The following is a 15,825-nucleotide window of genomic DNA, read 5'->3' on the forward strand; positions in this document are numbered from 1 at the left end:
ACAGCAGTTATTCTATGACACTTTTTAAACGTTAAGCAGTCTATTCAATAGCGACTGAAATACTCTAATTATATAATCCTGCAGGATCACCTATATGACGCAACATAAACATACTTTGGTTTGAAGTTTGGTGTAAAGTGGTGCCCCAGCGCTGGACTGCTCCACCCATTAACCATTTACTCCAATAATCCATCTAATTCATAGAGGTTTGGTTTGTAGAGGTTTGTACATCAACAACATTGATAACTGAGATGTGCTGAGAAATATTTTATCATATGTCTGCAAATGTTGAGGTGCTTTTCAAAACTTGGTTTTGCATTGGATTTCTAGGGAGAACACAGATGATCCTCCTTTTGATAAACAGTCCTTCCATTTCCATGTTTTTTTGGGGTTTTTTTTTCATCTGCTCTTCAACCTCTTTACTACTGGCGGATGGCATTTAATGCATCTTCTGCATCCTCAAAGACACCTCCTGGAAGAAAGGAATTCTTCAGAATGAATAGGATCCAGCTTTTTTCAATATTTCCCCTACACGCTTTGAAATGCAGGAAACCCTTTCACTCTCTCCTCCACTGCTTCTTCTTCCTTGCCCCCCTGTTTCCTCCCTCCCTCTCCTCCTCCTCCACCTCTTTTTGCCCCAGTATGTGCTCTGTGTGCGCTGGAGTGGAGCCCCTGTACAGGCGTGGCATCCTGGGGAGAGCTAGTAAAGCATTTATTACAGGCTTTGCAGTCCTGTATTATACTGGCAAGCACAGAGCCACTCATGCTTGGCCTTTAACTTCCCTCTGAAGTTCAGCCATACATGAAAAGAGGGGGCTCTGGCCCACTAATATATTCCTGATTTAATATTGTATCAGAAAAAGTGAGGGACGGGGTAAAGATGAGAAAAAAGGGACGAGTGGGGGGGGGGTTGTGTTTAAAAATGTAAATGGAATCCTTGAGAGGTTTTTTCCATGCCTGTTCACTGCTAGTTTGCTGATTAAATATCACGTGGTGACACTGGCAATGCCCAGCGGAGCTTTTGAACCCTGGATCTGTGAAGAATCCTTTTCGAAGGCTTTGTGCGTGGGCTGTCTACCATAACTTCCTCTCAAGTAACAATGTAGGGACAAGCGGACAGGAAGCGAGACTACTTTCTCACCACCACATTCATTCACTCGCCGACTGCCCCGATATTAACTTTGTTGGGCTCGGGGTGTAAGTGGAAAATCTCTGTGTCTATAAAAGAGGTAAAGAACGAGGCGAATTAGCCCAACTCTCCATCTTTAATTTTTTCCCTCCCATTTTTTTCCCTTTGAAAGATCTCCCCCCTTTTCTCATCACTCTTCTTAAATCGCATCCTCATTGGCGGGTCGTACTTTTTTAGGTCAGGCTTTTTTTTTTTTTGGTGTTTGGGGACTTTTCTGTGGTATTTTATTGGTGTGTTCACCATATGGAGGGGGACAATGGGCAGGACATCGGGCACACCCTAATTTTGGATTTCTCTCTTCTCTTCCGCCTCTTCTCCCTTTTGGGTGTGCTTGTCCGTTGTGTGTGTCCTGGTCGAAGGAGAGACCCTCCTCCACAGAGCTTGCAAGAGGAACCAAGTGGAAACAGTGCTTCAGATCCTGGCGCTTCCTGGCACGGACGTCAACGTTAAAGGTAAGACTTTTTCGCTTTCCCATTCTCTGTAACCTCTGTCTCATCGTCATCTCACTTCACTCCCCCTGTTTGCTCTAGGGTTTCGAGAAGCGATTAACATTGGAGAAAAAAAAAAAAGAGGCGAGATGAAATAGGAGAGCGTGTGCGTCATTGAGGTTAACCTTTAGCTAAAATGTAAAGGGTGTGTCCAGGAAGAGCGCGTTGGGTGTGGGGGTTCAGATTCATAGATTTAGGGTCTTTTTGCTAAGTGAATTGAACACCTTTTGATATTTCAGAGTGATTTACTTTTGTCTCTTTAGGTCAAATATAATGACTTACCCTCCTTTTATGAAAATGTTATGTTGTTTCAAAGGTTTCCCCCATTTTGTAATTGCCCTTTAGTAACAGTCTAATTAACTTCCATCTAAGTAGACTTATGCAAGAGGTGATGTCCAAAATCTGATCAGGCAGAACTACAGGCTAAATGTTAAAATTACCGCTGTCACCTTGCAGTTGTCTCACAAAATGAGGCCCGTGTTAACTCAGGCATAACTTTTTTGTTTGGAGTCCTTTCATGTCAGATAGAACAGATCTACATCGTGATGGGCTATTTTCTATTCCTCAGGACTTATTTATCCATGTTTAAATTCTGTAAAGAACGCTGTAATACATGAAAAGATGGACTAAACTAGTTTAACGTTTCTTGGAAATTCAGATTTTCATGTGTGACGTATGTTAACAGTGACTAGTTACTTATAAATAACACTCACACAAGAATTTTAAACAGTGTAACGGCACCGTGATTATACTTAAACGGTCTTTAGGACCCTTAGTTCAGACATGCTAATGTCTTTTGTCTAGTGGCAATGGAAAAGACAGATAAACCATTGATCTTTTTTTTAAGTTCTTTAAAAAATTAGCAAACATGCATAGTACAAAGTATGGTGTTGCGTGTATATAGCCTGTGCCACTTAATCACGTTGCGATGTGTCTCTATTCAATTTCCCAAAGGTTTTGTACTGAGGTCCTCCAATTAGCCCCTGCTAGCTTACTTGCTAACTGAGTTGTTACCTCTCAGAGCTAACCAACAACTTAGCTGTGACAGATTAGGTTAGTCCACTCGCGTTACAATTCTCACAAATTTCTCCAAATCTTTAATCTTTCATCATGACACAGACACACTTTGGGAGATGCACATACCTTTTCAACTGCTTGATAGCTTTAAGTATCAGAGATCTTTATAAAGATATATTTAACCTTTTTAACCTGAAAACATACCAGATGACAGTTTCCAATTGAATAATTTGTGTTTATGTGTGTGTATGTGCTTGGTTTGTTGATCATGTAGACCATGCAGGCTGGACGCCACTGCATGAAGCATGTAATCATGGCAGCACTGCTTGTGTGGAGGCTTTGCTACGTCACCACCCCGCCCCTGTGCTAAATAACCAGGTGGGTGGAGTCAGCCCACTCCAGGATGCCCTGCTCAACAGACACATGGACATCGCCAAAATGCTACTGGAGCACGCAGGTGGGTAAACTTCACCAGTACACCCCAATCCATGCTTTAGAGTGTAAGTTGATGTGATCTAACACTATTAAAAATGAATTAACTCAAAATGTATCTTTATATTACCTAAATAATAGAATAATATTGTTTTTTTTTCCAAACAATTCCAAACAATTTCTTGAACATGTTGGCCGAGTGACACATCACTACTCTTGGGAGTGGTTGTGCTTTTTGCATAGGTTGGAGGTATATCTGGTTTTTGGCCCTCGGGGTGGTAAACTTTATACTTAACAGTTGGCTGCAGCATTGCATTCATAGTAATTTGTGATAAGAAGAGAGTCATTTTTCTAATCCATCCATCCCTCCATTGTATGGACGCACATGAATGCACCATTCCAGCAGAATTTTTTGCTGCCTTTTTACTTGAAAAAGAACATAATATTAAAATGCAGAACTATCTTTCTGGGTGGTCTGCTCACATACAGTGATTTATGGAAACCAGCCATAAATGGATTAAAAAGAAAATTAACTCCCTTGTGTATCCAGGTGCATGTTTATTAGGTTAGACTAATGCTTTTACTGTGACTGCCAATCAAAATAGGACCAGATTTTTCATTTTTACACTTTAGTTTTTGTCAGTGCCATTACTTAGGCAGTTCAATTAGAAATTGCCACTCTAACTGGGTGTTACATGTTTATATTTCCTAATTGGATGGGATATACCCAACTGTTTTTTATATGTCTTCATGTAATCCATCTTCCTTGAAACGATTCATTAAACCAAATGGTCTCTGTCACATTGATGGAATCATATAATGTTAAAATAAAACACCTTTAACTTGTCTGGCCAGTTGGCTGCCAAGAGAGCTAATCTGTAGAATTAGCCATTTAGCTAATGATTTACTACAGTGGTGGGCTGCATGTCACTGCTGCTGTGGCCAAGACAAGCTTTCAATTTAATGTAGCCAACAAATGTAGCGGAGCTTACTGACAGATTGAATGCTGCTTTCGACCTTATTAACAGGGCCAGTTTTATCGTAACTAGCCTCCTGGTAGAGTGAGGGACCTGTTGATGGTGAGGCTTTTAAAGGGACACTCCACAGATTTTTTTTTTTTTTTTTTTTCCTCCACAGTCACACAGATTACTACTCAGCCTGTGAAAGCAGTTGTATGTCTTCTGTGGTTCTGGAGGAAGCTTTCCAAAGTCTGAAAAATTAACCCTGATAATGTTATCAGGGTTCAGATCGGAGACTTCAGTTTTTAAGCAGAATGCCCATGGGGTTCAAACTGGGGTTGTGGAGTTTCAAAGACATGGGTTTTTTCCTGCCATGGGGGGGATCTAACAATATTATTACTGGCAATTAATGTCAGTATAGGAAATGTAGGATCAAGGGTTTTGGGGGTTTGATCCATAATCAAGTCAAAAAGTCTGGATTTGTCACTGGACTCCTCCTTTGATGTTTACACTTGGGCTGTGTGTAATTTTATTTTATGTGTTATATGAGGGTGTTTTTATCGGTAAAATTGTCAATATAATTTTTTTAGATACAAATGACAAATCTAATAGAGTTTGTATTACTGGTTACCTACAGTATATAAAGAATTAAGAGCCACACGACCAAGACCAATAGAACTGGTACTGAGGATGTGGTAGTTGTCTGCTTTCTTTACTGTATTAATTCTAGATCATCTATACCATCTCTTCCTCTGCTTCCACCGCTTGTCTTCATAATTCTGCACTACAGTGTCTGTCCAAACAGATTACAGCATCACCTCATAAGATGTCTGTTAATGTCTTTTTGACGAGATTGGAAGAGTCAGGATCCACCGCTTGCGAATTTCACAAGCAGGTTTTTTTTTGAAAATGTGTCACAACACAACTAGTTTGGTGTCTGCATGTTTGCGTGCCACATGCAGTCTGAGCTCAGGAGGGTTGAAGTGAGCGTGACGGGTGTCGAAGCACAGGCGAGGGTGGCGTAGCTGGGTGTACAGCAGCAGGTGGCAGAGGAAGTGTGTGTGTATGTGTGTGTATGTGCGTGTGTGTGTGTGTGTGTGTGTGTGTGTATGTGTGTGTGTGTGTGTTTTTGGGAAGGGTGGGGAGGGGTGCCATTTGCTAGCATTGAACAAGTCTCCCATGTAACATACCTCTGCCTCTGCTCACTTCTCAGTTTGACTAATTATAGTTAATTTGATTCGACTTTCCCATTAACACATGTACATATTCTGTCCTCAAAAAATAAATTAGACTGGGATTGTTTAGTCCCGGAGAGGAAACAAGAGAGCGCTCCTTTTTTTTTTTTTTTTTTTTTTTTTTTCTCCATTCCTCAGTAAAAGGAGGGAGAGCAAATTAAAGGAGGTCAGAGGAAGAAGCAGCTATCTGTATCAGTGAAATTAGACGAGAGAGAGAGAGAGAGAGAGAGAGAAAGAGAGAGAGTGAGAGAGAGAGTGAGAGAGAGTCTGTGTGTGTGTGTGTCTGTGCAGTAGACGTCTGGCCTGCTGTCTAGGCCAGGTCTCTTCGCATGGACCAAGCAGGACAACAGGAATAAGAATACGCTCAATTTGAAACACCTGCAGGCTTGTACATTATACTTCCTTTTCCCACTCGCTTTCTTCCTGACTGTTTGCTATTTCCTCACACCTTGATGGCAGGTTGTCTAAAGGCTACAGCAGGGAGTTGGTGAGGAGGTGGTCCTCTTGACTCCAGGCTATATTGTCTCTCTTGGTCTATTTTCCGTGATCTCCATCTAGTTGCCATGGACACCATCGATAGGCATAGGATTTTTTTTCTTCCAATGCTGTTAAATGTGGAAAGTTTTGGCTTTGGGGGCTGCATCATGCTTAGTTACAGTAACTATCTTTATGTTGCTGCTCATTTCAATTTTAACTCTAAACTCAGGCAGAACTTTAGTGCTTGTGGCTGCATTTCCAACACTCTTACATCAGACTACTTTTTAAATTTTGGCCAGAGATACTCTGTGCACCGTCCCATGATAGGAAAACAGGCTAGTGGGCCAGATGCGTTTCCATTTCTCTCTCTTTATTTATCATATTCCTTTATTTTATTCTTCTGAATGCCTGCTACATCTCCTGAAACTATATTTTTCATTGAGGCATTCACCCTGTTGTCCTCGTTGTTTCCAACAGACAGGCTGAACCTAGCTGCCAAGGCCAGAGAGGGCAACACTGACACTGGCACACCAACAAAGCCTTTATTTGAGAGTGATCTCACCCCTTTGTAAGCCTGTCTGCTTGGAGGCCTGTGCTCTCTATGTGTGTGTGTTTGTGTGTCTGTGTGTGCATTTTTAGGGGTGAATTGTGGGGGGGGTTGGGTGGATGGATCCCACCCCCTACCCCCTCTACCTCAGTCCCTCCAGGCTTATGGAGCTGGCAAGGAAAGGATGCCATGGCTGAGGGCAAGGCTGACTCTGCTCTCTTCCCCTCCTCCTCCCATTGCCCAAGGCCACCCCACATGACTCTGTGTATAAGTGTGTGTGTTTGGCTTGCTTTAACACAGTATGGAAGTGTCCTTGGCTATATATTTTGGTGTATGCATGCACAAATATTTTCCTAAATCTGGCTCGCAGTTAAGCTTCTGATGCTCCCTGTTCCCCGTCCTCAGCTGGTAGGAGTGTTTAAATTTTGCAGGGTGGCCAGGGCAGCCGGTACCCCTGATTTGAATGGAAAATGACCCGGAGCCTTTAGCTGTGCAGTTCAGACCTGGCACACACACACTCCCACATACACATAGAGGAGGTGTGTCAGTGAGCAAAGGGGGTGGAGAATTAAAGAAAAGAGCCTTTAAGCTGTCACCACTCTGCCCTGTGACCGTAATCGCTGATGGCGTCCTCTCAATACAGCCCACCGTGTTAGTAAGCACAGCTAGTCCACCTCGACTTGTAAACACACACAGACACACACACACACACAACACACACACACACACACACACACACACACACACACACACACACACACAGGCTCATTGAGATGCTTGAAGAGAAAAGAGTATAGGAGCAGAAAGAATTGTTCAGGTATGTGTAAAAGTGTTTTTCTTTTTTTTTTCCTTCAATCTTTCGTCTACTTGATTGGCTTGAGTCAAGTTCAAGAAGGCAGGAGGGGTTGCTACATGACTGCTTCTTCAACTTCTATTTGGATTTCGGTGCATCTCTTGTATGCACACACAAACGCTCACGCTTACTGCACAGCATCCGCTGGTCCCTGCAGATCTTAATGTGAACGTGTGTTTGTGGAGCAGAAAGATGTCATTTGCTCAGTGGCACAGGAAACACACAGTCCCCTCGGACCGCTGCAGTCAGTCATGGTTTGTCTCTGTCTGTTTGTCTATCTTTGTCATAGATACACACACACACACACACATACACACATGCAGAGGTTGTGCTTTAGACACACTCGGGCCTCTTCGCTGTCAACACGGTAAAGAAAGTTCATTCTGCTCAACACTTATTTCCCTATGGGTCCTGAACTGGCAACTGCGAGGAGCTGAGCACTATTAGAGGTGAGGTTGTGTTTGGAGCTCTCGGCTTCATTCGGGTGTGTTGATGTTTCAACTGCAGGTTTCTTCAGGCAGTATTTCAAGGACTTCCCTCACTGGGAATTTTTTCGACTAGATTCTTCTTCTTTCTCCTCTCTTCCTGCATGTATTTCCCTATCCACCCCCCAACCCCCCCAACCCCAACCTTTCTTTCTGCGTTTTTCGGGAGGTTGCCAGGATTTAGGCCGGGTGCTGTATCCAACAGTCCCCCCGGTTGTTCCTCACAGATGAAAGAAACGATAATTTTGTGATTTGTTACCGAAGGTTTCTTGCCCAGCTCCAACACACGCGTCTTGCTCTTTTTTCCTTTTTAAACATCTACAGCATTCAGTGAGAATGAAGGCTACCAGGAGCTAGCTTAGGTGAAAAGGAAAGGGCAGAGGCCAAGGAACATTAAACTATTTTTTATTTATTTTGCTGTCCTCTTTCGCCTACAAGGTTCAGCTTGAATTTAATGTCATATATATTTCTAAGGACGACATAATAATTGAGAGTGATGAATTTGTAAGTGTTGAAAACATGGTCTTTCCATCCGCAAACAAAGCCGAGTTTCAAGGTTTAGTTAGTTTCTTTTGTTACCTTCCGGGCTGATTGAAAAGAAAAACAGCATGGTCAAAGGCCAGAGACGATTTTGTTTTGTTGTCCATGAAGATCGTTCTCTGTCCTTGCACTCCAGCCCTGAACTTAAATCATCATATACTTCACGAGTACAAAATGATAGTACTCTTTTATTTTTTTCCCCCTTAAATTAAAGCTTTCACCTCAGGCAGGAATTCAATAGTACTCTGACAAAAATATGTCTATAGAACATACAGGCAAGAGAAAAATTTTTACTTATTTGAAATTCATTAACAAGAAGTGTAACAATGGGTGTTGAAAGTCAATGGTGTGTGGTGTTCAAACTCTGTGGGGTCATGTTGTGACAATGAGGACATTCAACAGCAGTCGAGTGTTTGCTTCAAAGCGTGCTTTCAATGACAAGCTAAACGCCGCCGCTTATGTAGAGTGTAGTACTTTTAATTGTTAAAGTCGTAACGGCCGCCTCTAGCTCACCTCGAACGGAAGTCTTCTAAAGAAAACAAAGAGTTAGGAGCAGCACAAGTGTCAGCTGCTATTCATTCTTTCAACAGCAAGAATGTAAAGTGAGACTGAAGTCAAGCCAGCACAATGGGAAATGTAAAAGCTTCATATAATACAGAGAACTGCCTCTGTTTTAAAGGCGCAGTGTCAGTCTCGGTCCTCTTAGATTTAACCTAAATGTTCTCAGTGATAATTCAGTATTATGATATCATATCACAATTTAAAAGGGCTGCTGCCCTCAGGAAGTTGTATGAGGAGGGAGAGAGGAGCGAATGAGAGTGAACTTTTGAGTGCCTCTAGAATTTTCGCTTTTCACCGTGAATTGTGTCCAGTGTGTCTCATGAAACAAAATATAAATGAATAAAAGGGATAATTCATCCAAATGCTAAAAAAAAAACCAAAAAATCATATTTGTAAAAGGGAATATTGATTTCTTTTTGGTATACTGTATTTTGTAGCTTTAACCTTCAAATAGTTTGAGTAACTAAATAAGGTTGTGTGGATGTTATTAGTATCGTAGGAAAAAGTTTATTTATTTGAATATGATGATTCAATACGTGACATTATTAAAGTGAACAGCTGATGGTGGTGAGTCGCCTTTTTCTGATTCAAGAGACCAGTGAAGAGTTCATTTAGGACTCCCCTCAGATCGTTTAAGATGCTAATTGCCCACTGCTGATCAGCATCCAGTAATCAGAGTGTGTCCCCATGCCCCCATACCAGAGCTGTTGGTGTTGGTGTGGCAGGGGATTACACAAATTTAGCGGTCGGTGTCCATGCCTTTACATTCTACCTTATCTGCCCCACCTCCTCCGAAAAGGCTGTGATCCAGCTGTAATCTGTCAGCCTGACCAGGCTGTGTTTGGCTGTGAAGAGTCCAGACGCAGGTGATGCTGACCTGTGGCCTAAAGGACAGAGGCTTTCACTGGCTATAATGGCATTAGTATAATTAAAACTGAATTCAAAAGGGCAATATAGCAGAGGAAATAGAGTGCTGATGTAATCTCCACAGGCTCTCCCACCCATATTTTTTTTTATTTTTTTTTTTTTGTACTCTGAATATCAAGGTAGAAAAGGGGAGAGCGTTCAGACCCTGTTGCTAAAGCAGAGAGAGAGATTTTAGCATATTCACATGTCTGGCTGGTCTTTCTTTTTCCTACATCTGATGCCTCTCCGCTGGCTGCTTTGGTGCTTCACTTGGTTGGCCTTGTTGTTTTTGCTGCGGTTTCTAGTCGCTAGCTAGCAGCTCCCTGTGGATATGTGATGCCGTGCCCCTGGCTGCAGTTCACACACTCACCCTGCCTCTCTTTTTCAGTCGGCGAGGGGGAAAGAGAAAAAGAAAGAGAGAGAGAGAGAGAGAGGATGTTTACCATGCTGTGGAGCTGCCTGCTTCCCAGCTTGTCTGCCTCAGCCCCAGCCTCAGACCAGAGACAGAGAGAGAGAGCAAGAGAGAGAGAGAGAGAGGGAGACGGAGACGCAGGGGGAGGGAGCACTGCATCTTTCTTTCCTTCCCTCCCTCCCTCTTTTTGCGCCAATTTTCCCTTCCTCCACTCTTGCTTTTATATTTCTTGTCTTCGCCTGCCCTCTAAAGGCCAAAGGGCTTTGCGCTCTGTATGTATATGTATGCGTGTGTGTGCGTGCGTGTGTGTGTGTGTAGCAGACTGCATCTGGCTGGTGCATCAGGCAGTAGCTTTTGCTCAGTATGTGAATTCGCTCCCTCTGCTGTAGCTTCAGAGCTGAGGGCTTAGCAGGGCATTTTCACATTCATGTACACACACACACACGCACACACTCTCTCACACACACACACACACACACACATAAAGGATGGTGTAATTACCCTGTGCTCTCTTGTAATCCCCCAGGTGTTGTATTTATCTCCACTGCAGCATATCTGACACCCAGCGCCAATACCTGGATTCACTTCAGTCGCCGTCCCTGCACCAAAACCATCCCCCAGCCTTTAGTCTCATAACAGTGCGTGTGTGTGTGTGTGTGTGTGTGTGTGTGTATATATATATATATATATGTGTGTGTGTATTACATTACAAACAGCAAGTGATGCTATTTTCATGTCTTATATTAGAAAATATGTAATTTTGCACTGGCTATGACCGTTGATGTCTGTATTAAGTGCTGCTGAGCTGTGCAGTGCAACATTAGAGCGTGTTTTATATCCAGTGATGAATGATAAAGAGCTGAACTGATTCTCTTGTGCAGTAGATGAAACTTACAAGCACAGTATAGACAGGGAGGAGAAGGAATTTAACATTCCTGGAGAATATAAAGACAGAAGCGGATGCTTAATGCAAATAAAAAAAAAAAGAGAAAGTCAGGCGGACAAAAATGCAAGTGTGACAAACGACAGACACCACACACCGACATACACGGTTAGCTTTCAGGCAGACAGATCTACAATCAAACACTCAGCTGTACAGTCAGTTGTACCGGCTTTCAGACAAGCCGAGCCCAGGGCCGTGCTGCAGGGGCCCTCTCCTCCCCACACCAGTGTCATCCCTCCAGTTGGAGCCTGTCTGTCAGGCGGGTTTGACACGATGACGGCGGGAAAAATGTAAAAGTGTGCTTCCCAATCTTGTATTTTTCTCCCTCATGCTGACGACTTGCATCTTGTACATGTGTGAGCACACAGGACTGTAGTTGAGAAAAGTAAGAGGCGGATTCGATTGAAAGCACTGGAGCTGATTGCCGTCTCTTTATTTTGGAGGGACTTTTTGGACTGGCAACTTTTTTTTCACACAAGGTTTCTCTTGTTCGACAATACAGTTGTAATTGGGAGTCCGACTTGTAGTGTAAGTGCAGCTTTGTGGTGCTTTATGCTTAAATTATCCCTATTTCTGTTACATTCATTTACATATCTTTGTTGCTGCAACAAGCCATTTTCCCATGAGAGGAGAGCACACTGTAGGAGTTTCATCTTATTTAACTGATGCATGGGATTCATGCATTTCAAGAGTGACTAGTGTAAAGTAATTTATAATTTTAGTTCATGCACACATACTCTATGTATGTATGTATTCCCTGCACATGTTTTATTTTTAATGTGAACTTGGCCCTTTTTTGTCAATTTCTGTGTTCTCTATGTTCTGTAGCAGGTACAAAGCCCCTGTGTTGTGCCAGCTGAAGAAAAGTACTGCTGCATTTTTGACGAATGGAAAAGAATTAACAAGGAGTGAGAGAATTAAACCTTGTCCTCCATTTTTTCTTTTCTTCACCTTTGGTTGAAAACACTCCACAGAGTGCTTGTGTTCATGGTCCAGACTTAAAGGCCTCTTGCAGAGTTCAGTCCAAGGCTGGTTCTCTCAAAGGAAGGCACAGAACAGGATGCAGTGTGAAGAAAAACAGCCTCAGTCTTCAAAAGCTACTCCTTCTTTTTTTGTAATGCTCATCTGGAGGTAACAAAGATGGATCCGTTTTTCAGCAGACATGGTGTTGCATGTGTCCGTGTGTCTGTATGGGGTACTGTAGTAGTTTCTTATAAAAAAATAAATAAAAAAAAGCCTTTCTACATTGTGTCACACTATGGTTGGCTTCACACATTACAGCCACTCCTACTGAATGAGCGAGGACAGCTTGTTATAGAAACCTGGTGATTATGACCTGCTGTGAACAACCTCACTTTCTCTCACTGACACACACACATACACACACACCACCACCACCACCACCACCACATTGCCCCGTCTCCCTCCCCTCTGCCTTTCTCTTGTGGCCACTTTGATCAAATCTGTGCTCTTACGTCCTTGACTGCTGCCCCCGCCGCCTGACCCCTGCATTTGAAATTTCCCCGCTTATGTAAAAGTTTATGTAGATTAATGCCACAATTTATGCAGATTGAGTTTTTGCCACTCAGGCTTGAAGCACTAAAAGGTAGACGAGCGCTGACCTTCCCCACTAACAGCTACGTGAGCTCTCACCGATTATCTCATAACTGCTGCTCACAGTTCTGTGTTAGTTCTGTGGCAGACAGACAGATGGAGAGCAATTTCAGAATTCACAATGTTCCATTTTTAACTTTTTTTTTTCTTTCTTTTTTTTTTTTTTTAAAGTGTCATTTAAAACAAGTCTGTCTTTTTGTCAAAATGGCATTTGGGAGGGTTAGTATGTGTGGTTTATATCACAATGCAACACACACGCACAGACACACACAATTGTCCCTCCTTTAAAATATCATGCTTCCTGCGGCCCCACAGTGTCTGTCAAACAGCAACAACTGCCAGCAGTGGTATCAGGCCGTCTGTGTGTCACACCGAGCCTCCACAGCACCGTAAACTCATTCACAAGTGGCAGCGGCATTGCTGAGGTTGAACAGTCAAGTGCCATCAAGACCAGATTGCCATAGAAATGGGTCTATCTGAAAGCAAACAAAGGGCTCACACTAGACTCGACCTGCTCCATGTAGGCTAAGTGCGCACAGGCCTGTCTGACACTGGAAAATGGCTTTCAGTCTGAACAGACAAAGCAGTAGAGTAGAGAGAGGAGACGGTAAATGTCACCATTATAACTTTGCTGGCTTCTTAAGAGAGGAGAAAATAAGTGTTACATTCAGCTAGGACTGTCATATTCAGTTTGAATGTAGTGAAGCAGGGCTAAAAGGGCAAAGCCAAGGTTACTGGAGATGTGTTGAATGCATTGGAAAGTAGTACTTATTGTACGATTTTTAAAATTGATGTGCCCCTTTCACTAAAAGAATACTGCTGATCTTCATTGAAACTGCAAGCCTAGACACAGTATTTGTAGCACCGACACAAATGATTTGGATTAACGTGGAACTCTGCTGTTACAAATCATCCTCACAAACCACTTTCTCTATAAAGTGCGAACTTTTAACGGAGCAATTTTCTGATGTCACAGTCAAGGTCTGTTGTGAGTTTGTCACCCCCACTAGCTCCCTGTGTTACTGATGATAGCAATGAGCTCGCTCACAGCATTACATCAAAGTAAAAAAAGCTAACAGGAAAGCAGAGGCTCCATCAGGTCACTGACCCCACCCCCACAAAGTGACCTGCCAGTCACACAGTTAAGACATGGTGTCAGCTGAAGTTAGTGCTGAAGTGAGTTAAAAGCCCTGGCTGGCACTGAGGTCCAGTGGGAAAACAGCTGTTCACTTATTACACTCCACACTTTGCTGTACTGTATGTACGTTCTACTGTATAGCATATGCGATCCTGTGCGCGTCTGTCTGTGTGCTATTTATATCTGTTGTTGTGTCCTGCCGTCGACCCGTGCAGCGTCTCTGATTTGATAACGACGCAGCGGCCTGCAGTAGCTTGGCTGCATGTCAGTGTGATCTGCGTCATGATGTTGTCACTGATGCTTCAGCTGTCTGTTTACATTAGACTCATTAACCTCCAATCTGCCACTTTAAAATCAGATTGAATCCTGCTGTATTTCAGCTTCCGAAAACTACAGGTGGATGTTACTTAAGATTACCATGTCTAAATTCAAATTCATCACCAAATGGCAATTTTTTTATAAGCATTTTCAGATGATGTCACACATGAACAAGAGCACATCCCTCATTTCTTTAAAACAGGCAACTTAGTGAGAGTAGAAGAATACTGGGGAGGTCAAATGTTGAAGTAGTTTTTGCATTTAGATTTCCTGTTTTGTCATGTTGTGTGCGTGAACGCTTTGATATGCTCAAAGTGCCCATGCATCCGCTTTGTTTCAAGCAGCTGTTGTATGCACTATGTACAGTATGTCACACTTGCAAGGAGTACGTAGTAGGCTTGAGTTGTGATGGATAATGTCTATAATCACAGAGAGTAAAGGTTGTGTGATCTGATCCTGTACGCCTCTGTCCTCTGCAGGTTCAGTTCTCCTCAGGCAGACTGATGGAGACGGCCGGGTGGCGCTGGATCTGGTCTCTGCAACAAGTCAGAGGGAGGAGCTCCTCCACAGCGCGCAGGTCGGAGACTCAGCCCTGAGAAACAAAGTGACGGAGGTGTTGAACCTTCCCCTCCTGGAGGCTGGATCCTCTCTGCTGGCCCATCTAATTTTCTGCTACCGACAGGAGAAGGGCCTGCCCAGCCGCACGCAACCAAGCGATAAGGCCCACAGCCTGGGCTACAGGCTGGTCAGAGCTTTGGAGACGCTATCCTTCCAGAAAGTGACTTCGGGCTGGATGGACCAGCGGGTTGTGAGGCTGGTAGAAGATGCAGAGACACTGTTGGAGCTCGGCAGAGGGAGGTACCTGGGGCAGGTGTCTCAGGCTGTGAAAGAGTGCAAAGGACAGAACACACTGTTCCTAATGGAGATACTGGAGGATCTAAAGTCTCGGGGGAAAGAACTAGTGGCTCATCTGTGACAGGCTCAGGCTCAATGGACACTGGCACTGATACTTTTATGCACATCCTGTGACAAAAGGGCATCTGCGCCAGTTATATACAACTGCTCATTGTGTGGTCGTACAATTCACCAAGGCCTTAAAATGTACACTGGCAACAAACATGTTCTGTATGCATCCAAAATAGTGTGGCCTTCTCTGTTTCTTTCATTCAGGTATTTGGGTTAGCAGGTGAAGTTAGATGTATGTTCATTTCCTCAGAGATACCATTTTATACTCAGTTGATTGTAACTATAGTTATATTTTTTGCTACCTTGTTTTGGTTTAAAATGTTTTGTACTGTGCAAATATATTATAATATAAAGTATTTATGGTGAATGTTTTCAGTTGCTTGTTTTCATAGGAACACTAACATTTCTGTATAGACTGTTACTACCTGTTTTCTACAGGTTTAAATATAAAGTTGTTTTTCACTTGTTAATAACTGTTTACAACAAAATAAACAAACATAAATGAACTGACTGTTACACTCCCACACTATGTGTAATATTTTATAACTGGTAAGTCAGGGGAAATGGCGACTGCAGTTTCAGGCTGAAAGGTGCGCTGACAGATGGAGAGAACTGGTTTTACTTTTCCACTGTGGCCCCCCACATGAAGCGGGGGCCACAGTGGAAAAGTAAAACCAGTTCTCACACAAGTCATCCTGGTTTCCAGGGGTCTCAGCCACTCACACACAGACAGCAGTGAGAAATG

At 43.0% G+C, this 15,825-nt stretch overlaps 1 protein-coding gene across 1 annotated transcript in view; it reads left to right on the plus strand.

Moving 5' to 3' along the window:
• Positions 1 to 15,470, plus strand: part of slf1 (SMC5-SMC6 complex localization factor 1) — a 29,344-nt gene extending 13,874 nt beyond the window's left edge. Inside the window, exons 16-18 of the mRNA XM_022757052.1 lie at positions 1,549 to 1,641; positions 2,969 to 3,151; positions 14,594 to 15,470. Of these exons, the coding sequence (XP_022612773.1) occupies positions 1,549 to 1,641; positions 2,969 to 3,151; positions 14,594 to 15,090 (773 nt within the window). The 3' untranslated portion in view covers positions 15,091 to 15,470. The remainder of the gene's footprint in view (positions 1 to 1,548; positions 1,642 to 2,968; positions 3,152 to 14,593) is intronic.
• Positions 15,471 to 15,825: the final 355 nt, after the last annotated feature.

The sequence above is a fragment of the Seriola dumerili genome, unplaced genomic scaffold (genome assembly GCF_002260705.1).
Source record: "Seriola dumerili isolate Sdu_G_001 unplaced genomic scaffold, Sdu_1.0 BDQW01000017.1, whole genome shotgun sequence".
NCBI lineage: Eukaryota > Metazoa > Chordata > Actinopteri > Carangiformes > Carangidae > Seriola > Seriola dumerili.